Source organism: Ranitomeya imitator, chromosome 1 (genome assembly GCF_032444005.1).
Source record: "Ranitomeya imitator isolate aRanImi1 chromosome 1, aRanImi1.pri, whole genome shotgun sequence".
Classification (NCBI taxonomy): Eukaryota; Metazoa; Chordata; class Amphibia; order Anura; family Dendrobatidae; genus Ranitomeya; species Ranitomeya imitator.
The window spans coordinates 746,398,013-746,412,528 of record NC_091282.1 but is presented as its reverse complement, the minus strand read 5'-3'; the positions used below and the strand labels follow the sequence as shown (position 1 = coordinate 746,412,528).

General features: G+C 44.5%; 1 protein-coding gene across 2 annotated transcripts in view; it reads left to right on the top strand.

The window, feature by feature from the left end:
* Nucleotides 1-14,516, top strand: part of INF2 (inverted formin 2) — a 140,075-nt gene that overhangs the window by 91,989 nt on the left and 33,570 nt on the right. For both annotated transcript variants that reach the window (XM_069734293.1, XM_069734302.1), the window contains exons 12-16: nucleotides 455-540; nucleotides 3,199-3,299; nucleotides 3,404-3,474; nucleotides 3,581-3,688; nucleotides 3,793-3,863. In XM_069734293.1, the coding sequence (XP_069590394.1) occupies nucleotides 455-540; nucleotides 3,199-3,299; nucleotides 3,404-3,474; nucleotides 3,581-3,688; nucleotides 3,793-3,863 (437 nt within the window). The remainder of the gene's footprint in view (nucleotides 1-454; nucleotides 541-3,198; nucleotides 3,300-3,403; nucleotides 3,475-3,580; nucleotides 3,689-3,792; nucleotides 3,864-14,516) is intronic.

Here is a 14,516-nt window from a genome sequence, read left to right as displayed (position 1 = left end):
CCCACAGGACAATACCGCAAGGAGCGTGATGGGGGTGAGGGTGATGTTAGCGCTCCCCTGTTAGAGTTTTGTAAGAACACAACACCTTAGAAGCCTGAGGTGTAGCCCGGTGGCTGGAGGAGCGTATCGTGCAGGTAGAAATTTATTTTGCCTTACTATCACAAAGTGCGGGCTCTGCTCATCTAAATTTCTAAATCCAGAGAGTACAAACAAGGTTTTTTTATTCACCAATGCGTTTTGCCGCCAGACTGGTGCATTTCTTGAGGTAAAAAAAGTGTTTCAAAAGATTGGCTCATTCCTAGTATTCACCTCATTCATGTTAATGCCCCAAATGATGGACTTCATACTCTCTGATGCCCGTCTGGTCCGGAGCCCATTTAAAAAAAAAAAAAAAAAGTCAAGTCAACATTTTACTATAATTTTTTATTTTTGTAATCTTTTTGTTTAATTGTAGGTGGAAAATATAAAAAGTTTCCAAGAAGATAAATCCAAGCTCTCAGATGCCGATCAGTTCTACTTGTTGCTTCTTGGTGTTTCCAAGTAAGTAGCTTAGTGTTTATCTTCATGGGTGATCAGCTAAAGATTGAAGATCTCTAAAAGTACTAATGGGCAAAAAATGTTAACTATAGTCACATTCATAAACTAATGAACTACATCAAAAAGACGTCCCATATAGAAACAAGGGCACTTCTAATCATAATATACACCAAAACTTCCATATTAAATAATCTTAAATGAAAACATGAAGAGATCCCACAAATGATGCAAATAAAATACAACTTTTATTATACCACATTAAAAACAATTAAAAAAAGCAAAAATACCGTATAGTGGAAACCGAACAGGAAAAACCGGTGAACAAATATAAAGCGGTATTATAAGCTGGCAGCAATCATATCTCATGACATAAACTCTGGCACAAAGTATATATAGTATTCCAACATAAATAAATGTCAGAATTTCAATCAATACCACCCATATCCTAATACATAACAAAGTATCAATACAAATTTACTCAGCCATGGAGGGGGTAGCAAGGAAAATTCCTAAGCCTAATGTGTGCCCACAAAGCTACACTCTAGATATAATAACGTCATGTAAGCCAGCCTAACATATAGAAGTAAATCGTGCTTACCGCATCTCATCTATACATCCGTTCGGCGTCCGTGGACAAATAGAAGTAAATCGTGCTTACCGCATCTCATCTATACATCCGTTCGGCGTCCGTGGACAAATAGAAGTAAATCGTGCTTACCGCATCTCATCTATACATCCGTTCGGCATCCGTGGACGCCGAACGGATGTATAGATGAGATGCGGTAAGCACGATTTACTTCTATTTGTTAGGCTGGCTTACATGACGTTATTATATCTAGAGTGTAGCTTTGTGGGCACACATTAGGCTTAGGAATTTTCCTTGCTACCCCCTCCATGGCTGAGTAAATTTGTATTGATACTTTATGTATTAGGATATGGGTGGTATTGATTGAAATTCTGACATTTATTTATGTTGGAATACTATATATACTTTGTGCCAGAGTTTATGTCATGAGATATGATTGCTGCCAGCTTATAATACCGGTTTATATTTGTTCACCGGTTTTTCCTGTTCGGTTTCCACTATACGGTATTTTTGCTTTTTTTAATTGTTTTTAATGTGGTATAATAAAAGTTGTATTTTATTTGCATCATTTGTGGGATCTCTTCATGTTTTCATTTAAGATTATTTAATATGGAAGTTTTGGTGTACATTCATAAACTAGAAGTTTGAGGTTTGTGAGATCTATCCCCATCCCCCCAAAAAACTGACTGTGTGAGTCTTGTCTCAAAGCTCAGTCAAAGTTAATCCATGTCCGTCCTGACTGATTTGAGGGTGGATACCCCTTTAGTCTCGTATGCTACTTGACACAGTAAAAGAGATGCATCCAGTGTGCTTGCCAACATTTTGGTTGATAAAATAGGAACATTAATTCCTGCCCTCAGAACCACCCTGCAAGCTTCAAACACCAGATTGCAGAGACCCTTCCCCCGCCCAAGCAATCCTCTCCCACCATTCCCCAGAATCCCAACTAAATAACTGACAAACACAACAAATTGATGGATGAGGTCGGTCACAGCTTTCGTTTTTTTTTTATCAAATATGAATAACAATAGTAAAAAGGAAGCACTTTAACTTTACAATAGACCAGTAGCCAAATGCCCTGTAAAACTACAGGCAAGTCAGCCTACATAGCCACAACATTCTTGTGCTTCCTTCGGTGAAAACAGCTGCTGTGACTTTTATTCGAAATAACTAGTGATGAGCGAGTATACTCGTTGCTTGGGTTTTCCCGAGTATTTGTTAGTACTCGGAGATTTAGTTTTCCTGGCCGCAGCTGCATGATTTATGGCTGCTAGGCAGGCTGAATACATGTGAGGAATGCTTGTTTGTTATGGAATTCCAACATGTATTCAGCCTGTCCAGCAGCTGTAAATCATGCAGCTGAGGCAACAAAAACTAAATCTCCGAGCACTAAAAAATACTCGGAGATCACCCGAGCATGCTTGGGAAAACCTGAGCAACGAATATACTCGCTCACTACTAAAAATAACACAGGGCGGGACAAGCACCTTCGGGACCCAACAAGGGGAAAGAGGAGGATCCAGGCTGCCAACTCACTAATGTATCAGGTAAAGGGGGTGGGTAGCTGACATAACACCTCAGGCTCCCACTGGCCATCCTAAAGGGGGAAGGAGGGGGCCATACCACCAAACTAACAAAAGGGGAGGGAGAGGGGTGAATCACCCTGGACTAAATGAAGGAGGGACTAAATGAAGGGGGGAATAAAAAGGGGAGGGGGCACCACAGTCAGTGGCACGTTCCTTAACCAGTGCCATGCCATTCAGACTGACCAGCCCACTTTTGGATGGGGGTTGCATACCCTGGCTTGTTTCAGCCTGGTGCATTTCCAAATCTGCTGGAAATTTTTACAAAAATTTGGGCCAGTCCCATCAAATCTTGGAAGAATTTTATCCATGCCAGTGACCTGACAAACTCTGAGATGTATAATAAGGGGGAAGGAAATGGGGCACAATGCCTGTGGGCCTCCTCTACTTATGGGTTGAGTTGTGCATAAGGGAGGGTCGGAGACCACCAGTTTTCTTATGTTGTAAACCTAAGATGACCATTTCATTCAGCCTATCTATTTCCGTTTGTAGCTATCAGCTCCGGATCGAATGCATGCTGGCATGTGAAGAATGTAACCTAATGCTGGAAATGCTACGACCCAAGGTGGAAGTTGTCAGCAAGGCTTGTGATGGTAATAGTCTGTGTACTGTGACCTTTTTTTTCAGTTGTGTAATGTTTTGATAGAATTTTTAGGAGCTGCTCATTTTAAATGTGTGTTTTGTTTTTTTTTTCCAGACGTTCTTGCCAGTCATAGGCTTCCGGTCTTTTGTCAACTCGTCTTAAAAGTTGGGAACTTTTTAAACTATGTAGGTATCAAACATTTATTTATGGCATTCAGAAAAAAACTCGCTTTACGTCCTTCTATAAGTTGAGAATTTTGGAGCTTAAATAAAAAAGGTGTCCTTTATCTAGGGAAGTCACACTGGAAACGCCAATGGCTTCAAGATAAATACCTTACTGAAGCTAACAGAGACCAAGGCCAATCAAACCCGAATTACTCTTCTGCACCATATCATAGAGGTAAGCTCTGCTGCCTTCTTAAAATATATATTTATAACACATTGGGACATCACTTTGCACAGGACTGCATATCATGTACATAACGTATTTTACAATTATTTCAGGAAATTGAAAGAAATTACACAGATCTTCTTGAACTTCCAAATGACCTTGATACTGTTTCAAAAGCTGCTGGGTAAGAACAGTATATAGATGTCACCAAGACCTAAGGGGTAACGTTTTTCCTTGTGGAGATTGACAAGCCAAGCCTGCCATGTCATAGTGAGGAGACTTATAGGCCATGCATGCTACTCTGGAAAATTAAATATGAAAATTGTCTCTTCAGAGAGGAAGAAGAGTAGAACTTTAGCACCACCTATTAAAAGCAGCGATCCTAAAAGTCAATATGACTTGGCATAAAAGTCAAACCAGAATCTCAATTTGTAGGCATGGTGTTTCCCCTCATCAGTGTAAAATATGAGATTTGATGTAGCTAGGTGAGAGGCTCTGGACTGGGATCTAAGGGGTATCATTTCTCCTTCTGGAGTTTGCCAAGCCTGGCATGTCAGAATGAAGAGACTTATAAGCCATGTATGCTACTCTGGAAAATTTAAAAATGTAAATTGTCTCTTCGCTATGTCAACAAATTGAGATTCTGACAAAAGGCAAGGCTCTTTAAAGAGTCAATGCTGACTTTTAGGATCCCTGATTCCAATAGGTGACGCTAGAGTTCTAGTCCTGCTCTCTGAAGAGACAAAATGCATAGATGTTACCCAAGCATTTCTGCTAGTTGGTTCTGTATCCTATCGAAAAATATGGGATATTAACAAGTAACTGCTTTCTGTTGCATACATTTTTTCTTATTTTTTTTTACCTTGCCTTTTTTCAAGATACTTTATTTATATTTTTCCATCAACATGGCTGTACGAGTATAAGGGCTTGATTTTTTTTTTTTTTTTTTTGCAGCTTGAGTTTTAGGTCGGGGTCACACTTACTGTATGGAAAATCGGTCTGAGTCTCCTTGCTGAGAGTCGCACAAGTGTTCTCCGTATAGTTATCCGTGTGTAATGCGTTTGCAATGCGATGATGCAATTTTCTCGCTCCCATGTATCCGTATGACATGCGTATGGCTTTACATTTCTCACTGCTTTTCTCCATTTAATTTAATGGCTCAATGGGCTGAAATGAGGAAAATGTGTGCGTTTTTCTTGCAAGTCACACTGATGGTCCGTGTGGTGTCTGAGTTTTTTCTTGCCCCCATAGGCTTGCATTGGCGAGACTTGGGCGATTTACACGTACAATCCGCATAACCCTCATCCTTATTCTACGCTAGTGTGACCCCGGCCTTAGTTTTGAACTATCATTCGCTTTACTATATAATTCACTCAAATATCGGAAACTCTAAGTGCAACAAAATCGTGAGAAAAAGCACAATTCCAACAATTTTTTTTAAGTGTTTTTTTTTTTTTTTTACAGTGTTCCTGAAAACTACTTGTCAATATGATTTTTCAGCAATACCCATATGGTATAGATTTTTTTTTTTCTTATTGAACCGATACATTTTGGGGCAAATTTGTAAAGAAATATTGGTTGTATTGTATTTTTTTGAGACCAGTAAATTATATATTTTTTGCCACTGGACATATTTAGTACTAGCTGAAGAGCCCGGCGTTGCCTGGGCATAGTAAATATCTGTGGTTAGTTATAGCACCTCACTTCTCTTATTTTCCCATCACGCCTCTCATTTTCCCAATCACATCTTTCATTTTCCCCCTCATACCTCTCATTTTCTCCCTCACTCCTCACATTCCCCCCTAACACTTGTCATTTCGACCTCACATCTGTCATTTTCCGATCACTACACTATTTTCCCTCACTCCTCTTTCGACCTCACATCTGTCATTTTCCGATCCCTCCACTATTTTCCCTCACTCCTCTTTCGACCTCACATCTGTCATTTTCCGATCCCTCCACTATTTTCCCTCACTCCTCTCATTTTGCGCTCACACCTTTTCATTTTCACCTCAGTATATACATGTTTGTCATCTCCCTTATATATAGTATACACCTGTGTCATCTCCTGTATATAGTATATACCTGTATGTCATCTCTCCTGTATATATAATATACCTGCTGTGTCATCTCCCCTGTATATAGTATATACCTGTATGTCATCTCCTCCTATATATAGTATATACCTGTATGTCATCTCCTTCTATATATAGTATATACCTGTATTTCATCTCCTCCTGTATATAGTATATATCTGTGTGTCATCTCCTCCTGTATATAGTATGCGCGTGGCGAGTTTTGAGTGGCGACTTTTGTGTTTCGACGTTTATGTGGCGAGGTTGGTGTATTTGTGGTGAAATGTGTGCTGAGGGTAATATGTGTTCAAGCACGTGGTAGTGTGTGGCGCATTTTGTGTGTGTTCATATCCCCGTGTGTGGTGAGTATCCCATGTCGGGGCCCCACCTTAGCAACTGTACGGTATATACTATTTGGCGCCATCGCTCTCATTCTTTAAGTCCCCCTTGTTCACATCTGGCAGCTGTCAATTTGCCTCCTACGCTTTTCCTTTCATTTTTTCCCATTATGTAGATGGGGGGCAAAATTGTTTGGTGAATTGGAACGCGTGGGGTTAAAATTTCACCTCACAACATAGCCTATGACGCTCTCAGGGTCCAGACCTGTGACTGTGCAAAATTTTGTTGCTGTAGCTGCGACGCTTCCAACACTTTTCCTTTCACTTTTTTCCCCATTATGTAGATAGGGGCAAAATTGTTTGGTGAATTGGAATGCGCGGGGTTAAAATTTTGCCTCACAATATAGCCTATGACGCTCTCGGGGTCCAGACATGTGACTGTGCAAAATTTTGTGGCTGTAGCTGCGACGGTGCAGATGCCAATCCCGGACATACACACACACACACACACACACACACACACACACACACACACACACACACACACACACACACACACACACACACACACACACACACACACACACACACACACACACACACACACACACACTCACACTCACACTCACACTCAGCTTTATATATTAGATTTTTATTTGAACACACACACACACACACACACACACACACACACACACACACGGTCACCACTTCAAAACCCTGTCATGGGCAGCCCAATCTCCAGACCTGAACCCCATTGAAAGCCTCGGGAATGTAATCAAGAGGATGATGGATAGTCACAAGCCATCAAACAAAGGAGAACTGAGCCAGGAGCAGTGTGAAACACTGGTGGAAAGCATGCCAAGACGCATGAAAGCTGTGAATAAATATCATGGTTATTCCACAAAATATTGATTTCTGAAATCATAAAATATTAGTATTGTTGTTTCTAAATTATTATGAACTTGTTTTCTTTGCATTATTTAAGGTCTGAAAGCACTGTTATGTGTTTTTTATTTATTTTTATTTTTTTTTTATTTTGATCATTTCTCCTTTTCAGAAAAAAAAATACAAAATGCATTGCTTGGAACTTGGAGACATGTTGTCAGTAGTTTATAGAATAAATGAAAAATTTATATTTTACTCAAAATATACCTATAAAGACAAAAATCAGACAAACTGAACATTTTGAGGTGGTCTCTTAACTTTTGCCAGAGTGATAGAGATATAATATTCCATCATATGACGGCACCACGAGAGAGGGCATCCGCCCTTCAAGGACAGGAAACCTTCAAGATAAAAGGGGCGGCTCCTCTCTCTACATCAGTTCAAGGGGTCCAGAATTTCCTAGGGATAACGGTAGACTCCGTGGCGCAGGAGTGTCGCCTCCCAGAGGAAAAAAAATCAAACAAATGATTGTCGACATTAAAAAAAACAAAACAGAGATGACTTTAAGAAGAGCCATGTCGGTGTTGGGGTCTCTAACCTCCTGCATACCGGTAGTAAAATGGTCCCAGTTTCATGCAAGAGAACTACAATGGTGTGTGCTGCAGAACGACCTGGAACTTCAGGGGCAGCTAGAGCAGAAGCTCATTCTCCCGCTTTCTGTACTCCAATCACTCAGATGGTGGTTACAGATAGTCATGTCCGAGAGGAGTTCCCTGGACATACACAGCCTCCAAAGTAATCACAACGGATGCCAGTCCATGGGGGTGGGGAGCTCACTCAGACACACTATGGGTCCAAGACCCCTGGGCTCAAGAGGAGAAAAATCTATCCTCAAATGAGTGGGAACTCCTAGAAATCGAAAAAGCGCTAAAGAGGTTACTTTCACACTTGACAGGGCATCATGTGAGAATCCTATCAGACAACCGAACAGCGGTCGCATACGTGAACCACCAGGGGGGCACCCGTTCTCGGTCACTGATGCACATAACCAAAAGACTCATGACTATAGCCGAAAGACATTTCCTTTCATTATCGGCCCTGCATATTCGAGGTGTGGACAATATAAAGGCATACTTTTTAAGCAGGAACCTTTTAAAACAAGGGGAATGGTCCCTAAAAAAGTCAATTTTTCAACGGATAGTGCACATGTGGGGAAGACCCAGCGTAGACCTCTTTGCCTCAAAAGCCAGCAAAAAAGTTCAAAAGTTCTGCTCCCTGAACCCAGCAGACAGACTGTTGGCAGTAGACGCCTTCAGCATAGAATGGACGTCAGGACTCTTGTATGCCTTCCCACAGATATGTCTAATTCCAGCAGTTCTGAAGATCAGGGATGACAAGGCCAGAGTGATTGTAATTAGCTCCCTTCTGGCCGAAAAGACCATGGTTTCTCTGTCGCCCATGACGGCACCACGGAGAGAGGGGATCCGCCCACCAAGGACAAGAAACCTACGGATAAAAAGGCGGTACCACTCTCCTGCATCAGTTGGTTTCCTGTCCTTGATGGGAGACCTACGGACTTACCAGATCGACGTTGGAATTCCGGGGCCAACCAGTCCGACTCAGGCAGCTGGGGTCCCTCTGCCTCGGCTGGGGTGGTGACCCGAAGCGCCACCGCTGGGGGCTAGTGGGCCTACAGGGTGTGCGGGGGAGGTGACAAGGAGTTCGCGGTCACCTCCCCAGGTAAGATGCAGCAGCGGCAACATCCAGGGGGGTCCCTCTGTGGTTGCGGGAGGTGCAGCGCGACCCTCCCTAAAACAAGCGTCAGTCTGCACGCTGCACCGCCATCGGGCGTGCAGAACAGCGCGCTAGGGACTGCATAGGACCGGGGGCGCCGGTCACCAGCGCCATATCTGCACTCCGGGCGCCATCTTGAAAGTTCGGCGCATGCCCGGGAACTGGGCTGGTCTCGCGAGGCGGCCGGAGCTTCTGCGCAGGCGCCGGCGGGGTTGCCGCTCGGGCGCATAGTACGGTCTGCGCAGGCGCCGGTGGGGTTGCCGCTCGGGCGCATAGTACGGTCTGCGCAGGCGCCGCAAAGGCTCGACTGCGCAGGCACCGGCGTTCGGCGCTCCTCCTCGTCGGCCGGGCGCTACTGCGCAAGCGCAAAAAAAAAAAAAAGGAAGAGCGGCGGGAAGGCTTAAATGGGAGAAACTACATCCTCCCAGTGGCTCTGCAATATTAGGCAGGAGCCTCAAGAGCTAATAGTCGCCGCAGCGCCAGCGCAGCACGCGTTAAGGCAGCAACCGCAGACCAGCAGCAGTATGACCGACCCGGCAACACCCTTGCCAGAATCACCTCCACCTGTAGTGTCGCCGCAGCAGCAGCAAAAAAGGCGACAGCAGAAAGGACACCAGGACACCAGCAAAGAACGCCAAAGGTCCCAACACAGTAAGAAGTCCAGTACGGCGTCGGGGAAAAAGCCAGAGGCAGAGAATCCCCAATCGATATTTATGGGTCCTGGAGGTGGTAAGTGGATCTTCGTGAAAGTCAGAGACAGTAAGATTATTATTTGTTTCTTTTAGGGGAGGAAAAGCGTAGGTAAAACCAAGCACAAAATTTGTGCCATCTGTAGAGAGGATCTTCCACCCGCCTGGGAGAAGAGACTATGCAATACTTGCATACAGCAGACTGTATCTGAAAGCCTTCCTGGGTTTGCAACCGACCTAAAAAACCTGATTAAGGAGCAAGTGGAAGACACCTTTAGATCACTAAAAAGTGGGAAAAAACGGAGAAAGACCAGACACAGGTCCCCGTCTCCAGTCTCAAAATCTGACAGCGATAGTGAGAGTTCAGTGTCCTCCAACTCCTCCTCCTCATCTTCATCATCCACTTTTTCCTCGGGGGGTCATAACTGTTTCCCACTAGAGGACACCGATGGCCTCATAAAGGCAGTGAGAAGTACTATGGGGTTAGTAGAGTCCCACCCTAAAAAATCGGTACAAGACATCATGTTTGGGGGCCTGGAACAAAAAAAGAGAAGAGCTTTTCCGCTTAATGACGCAATTGCAGCTTTAATTAAAAAAGAATGGAGAAAACCCATGAAAAAGACCCTTCTAACTCCAAAAAGGAAATACCCCTTCGAGGATGAATCCTGCTCCTTTTGGGAGAAGGCCCCCAAATTAGACGTAGCAATAGCTAAAGCTTCAAAAAAATTCGCTCTCCCGTTTGAGGACATGGGGGTCCTAAAAGACCCGATGGAAAAGAAGGCGGACGCCTTTCTCAAAGGCTCTTGGGAGGCAGCGGGAGGAGGCCTAAAACCAGCAGTAGCAGCGGCATGTACTTCACGCTCCCTAATGATTTGGTTGAACCAACTAGAGGGTCAATTAAAGGGAAAAACTTCCCGGGACTCAATGCTGAATACATTACCAGTAATGAGGGGGGCCGTGGCTTTCCTGGCTGATGCCTCGGCCGACTCCATCAGACTAGCCGCCAGGTCAGCAGTGTTTGCTAATGCGGCCAGGCGCGCCCTCTGGCTTAAGAACTGGCCAGGCGACCTGCAAACAAAAACAAAACTGTGTACCATCCCCTGCGAAGGAGAATTTTTGTTCGGTTCTACCTTAGACGACATCTTGGAAAAAGCAGGGGACAAGAAAAAGTCCTTTCCCTCTCTGGGTCTCCCCTCTTATAGGAAGCCCTTTCGGAACAAGAGGTTTTTCCGTAAGAACCCAGGGAGAGGCCAGGGGAAATGGGAAGATAAAAGGAACAAAAATAAGGGGTTTATCTTCAACAAAAACCCCAACGATAACAAGAAACCTTCACAATGAAGGTTCGCCCCAGGTGGGAGGGAGATTATCTCTTTCTCCCAGCCTGGGAAAAGATTACCTCCAGTCAATGGATACTAAACATCATAGAATCAGGACTGAGGTTAACATTCAAGAGATGCCCTCGTCCCTCTTTCACGATAACATCTACAAGATCTTCGGCAGAAGAGCAGTTGGCGCTAGAAAACGAGGTCGTCGGGTTAGTAAAAAAGGGAGTACTCCTGGAGGTTCCCCCTCAAGAAAGAGGGCAAGGGTACTATTCCCCTCTATTCCTGAGGAAGAAACCAGATGGTTCCTTCAGGACCATTATCAATCTGAAAAACCTAAACGATCATCTAGAGGTTCAAGCATTCAAGATGGAAACGATAAAGTCCTCTATCAAAATGCTGTTTCCTCAATGCTTCATGGTGGTCCTAGACCTGAAGGATGCATATTATCACGTCCCAATACACAAGGATCACCAAAGATTCCTCAGAATGGCGGTTCACATCAGGGGAGTCCTAAGTCAATTCCAGTTCTCAGCTCTACCATTTGGCCTAGCAATAGCCCCGAGGGTTTTTACAAAGCTGGTCGCGGAGGTAATGGCTCACCTCAGGGAAGAAAACACCATGATTGTACCATATCTAGACGATTTCCTGGTGATAGGCTCCTCCCCGCAACATTGCGAGAATCAACTAGCATTAGTGATTCATTCCCTAAAGGAATTGGGTTGGCTAATAAACCTAGAAAAATCCAGACTGATGCCTTCTCAGGTTCAGGAGTACCTAGGTCTCACTCTAGACTCCAAAAAAATGGAATGTCGGCTCCCGGAGAACAAAATACAAAAACTAAAAAGTTTAGTATTAAGAGTGCAATCTCTCCCCTCCATAACACTCCGTCAGGGTATGTCCCTTTTAGGCTCTATGACGTCTTGCATCCCTGCGGTCCAGTGGGCCCAACTACATTCAAGAGATCTCCAATGGCAGCTATTGTCAGAGCAAATCCTTCTAGGAGGGCATTTAGACGGGCGGTTAACTCTATCTCCTCGCACCAATCACTCTCTGACTTGGTGGACGTTGCAGGAAAATCTTTCCCAGGGAGTCCCATGAGTAATCCCGATTTCGAAGGTCCTAACTACGGACGCAAGCCCCTCAGGGTGGGGGGCTCATCTGGGCGATCTAGTAGCCCAGGGCATCTGGTCTCCGACACTAGCAAACAAATCCTCCAATATGAAGGAACTTCTTGCGGTCAAATTCGCCCTTCAGGAATTCTTGGGGGTTCTTCACTCTCACCATGTAAGAGTGATATCGGACAACCGGGTGGTGGTATCTTATCTAAATCACCAAGGAGGCACCCGGTCCAAAGATCTGATGGAATTGACCAGGTCAATCCTACAATTAGCCGAGAGCAACCTCCTATCCCTAACAAGCCTACACATAAAAGGAGTAGACAATTACAAAGCAGACTTCCTCAGCCGGTCCAGCCTAAAACAGGCAGAATGGGAACTAAATCGGGAGATATTTACCCTGATCACAGAAAAATGGGGGGTTCCCAAAATAGATCTTTGCGAGCCATCTAAACAAAAAGGTAGCCTCCTTTTGCTCTCTATCTCCCCTGGGGAACCCAGTAGTAGTGGATGCATTCCTGATGTCTTGGGGTCACCAACTGGTTTATGCCTTCCCTCCTCTTATTCTGATTCCAGCAGTGCTGAGGAAGATTCGGGAGGACGGGGCGCTGGTCATCTTAATTGCCCCGTTCTGGCCGAAGAGACCTTGGTTCTCATGGATGAGGAAGATGTCAATATCCGACCCTTGGGTATTACCAGATCTCCAGGATCTATTGTCTCAGGGCCCAGTCTGTCATCCGCAGGTCAAGAACTTGCACTTGACAGCTTGGCTCTTGAAAGGAAACTATTAGAAAGCAGGGGGTTCTCCCCGGGGTTAATTTCAACTTTATTACAAAGTAGGAAGCCGGTTACTACAAAACAGTATGGCAAGATATGGAAAAAGTTTCTATCTTCATCAGGTGCAAAAATGGGGAAAGAAATTCCCCTTAATTCCATATTAGAGTTCCTACAAAACGGGTTGGAGATGGGTTTAGCCACTAGTACCCTAAAAGTTCACGTGGCAGCATTAGGAGCCCTATTTAATTTTGATTTGGCTTCAAACAGGTGGGTCTCTAGATTCATCAGAGCAGCAGAAAGATCGAGGCCTCTTCTGGTAAAAGTTGTTCCTCAATGGGACTTAAACTTGGTCCTTAAAGCCCTGACTAGTCCTCCATTTGAACCTTTACACGAAACTTCATTAAAAAACCTATCTCTCAAAACCGCTGTTAGTCGCCCTCACTTCTGCCCGTAGGGTTAGCGACTTACAAGCTATCTCAGCTAACCCTCCTTACACACAATTTCTAGAGGATAGGGTCATTTTAAAAATAGACCCAGCATATCTCCCGAAAGTGGCTTCAAAATTTCACAGGTCTCAAGAGATATCTCTCCCCTCCTTCTGTCCCAATCCTAAAAATAAGGAGGAACAAACATTACATACACTAGATGTAAGAAGATGTCTCTTACATTACCTAGAAGTCACTAGAGAGAGTAGGGAGGATCCCTCTCTGTTTGTGTGTTTCCAGGGTCCCCGGAAGGGGAAAAAAGCATCTAAAGCCACCATAGAAAGATGGATCACGGACGCCATCAGTCTTTCATACTCGGCAAGTGGAGTGTCCGTTCCCGGGGAGGTTAAGGCTCACTCGACAAGGGCAGTGGCAGCTTCCTGGGCGGAGAAGGCTGGAGCTTCTATTGACCAGATATGTAGAGCTGCTACCTGGTCCTCACCATCCACATTCTATAGGCACTATAGGTTGGACCTAATCTCCTCTTCAGACCTTACCTTTGGTAAAAGGGTTCTGGAGGCGGTGGTCCCTCCCTGAATGTACTGTCTATGCAAATCTCTCCGTGGTGCCGTCATGGGCGACAGAGAAAAATATAGTTCTTACCGATAACGGTATTTCTCTGAGCCCATGACGGCACCCGTACATTCCCTCCCTTCACTTGTGGGTGCACACATTAAAATAGTGCCATAGTCTATTTATAGTCTATTCATAGTTTAAAGTCACGCGGTATCTTGTTATGCTGAACAGTTAAAATTAACAAATGTTTTAGTAGTCTCCCATCGTTCTCTATGTAAAACAACTGATGCAGGAGAGTGGTACCGCCTTTTTATCCGTAGGTTTCCTGTCCTTGGTGGGCGGATCCCCTCTCTCCGTGGTGCCGTCATGGGCTCAGAGAAATACCGTTATCGGTAAGAACTATATTTTTTACTGGCTGAGAGTGATGTCAGTGACTTACCCGTGGGTACTCCCAGAAGACCAGGACCTTCTAACACAGGGTCCCTTCAACCACACGTAGAATTCCGGGCTACATTTGACAGCCTGGCATTTGAACGGTCGTTGTTGGAGAAAGAAGGGTTCTCAGCTGGTTTAATATCCACCTTGCTCAGTAGCAGAAAACCAGTAACGACCAAGATCTATGGGAGAATATGGAAGAAATTCCTCTCCAGCTCAGGGCCAATATGGGAAGGGGAGGTCCCGATAGTGGCAATATTGGAGTTCCTGCAAAAGGGCTTAGATCTGGGATTAGCTGTTAGTACCCTCAAAGTACACATTTCAGCTTTAGCAGCCTTATTCAACTGTGACCTGGCAAGCAATAGGTGGGTGGTGAGGTTTATCCGAGCCTGTAGTAGAG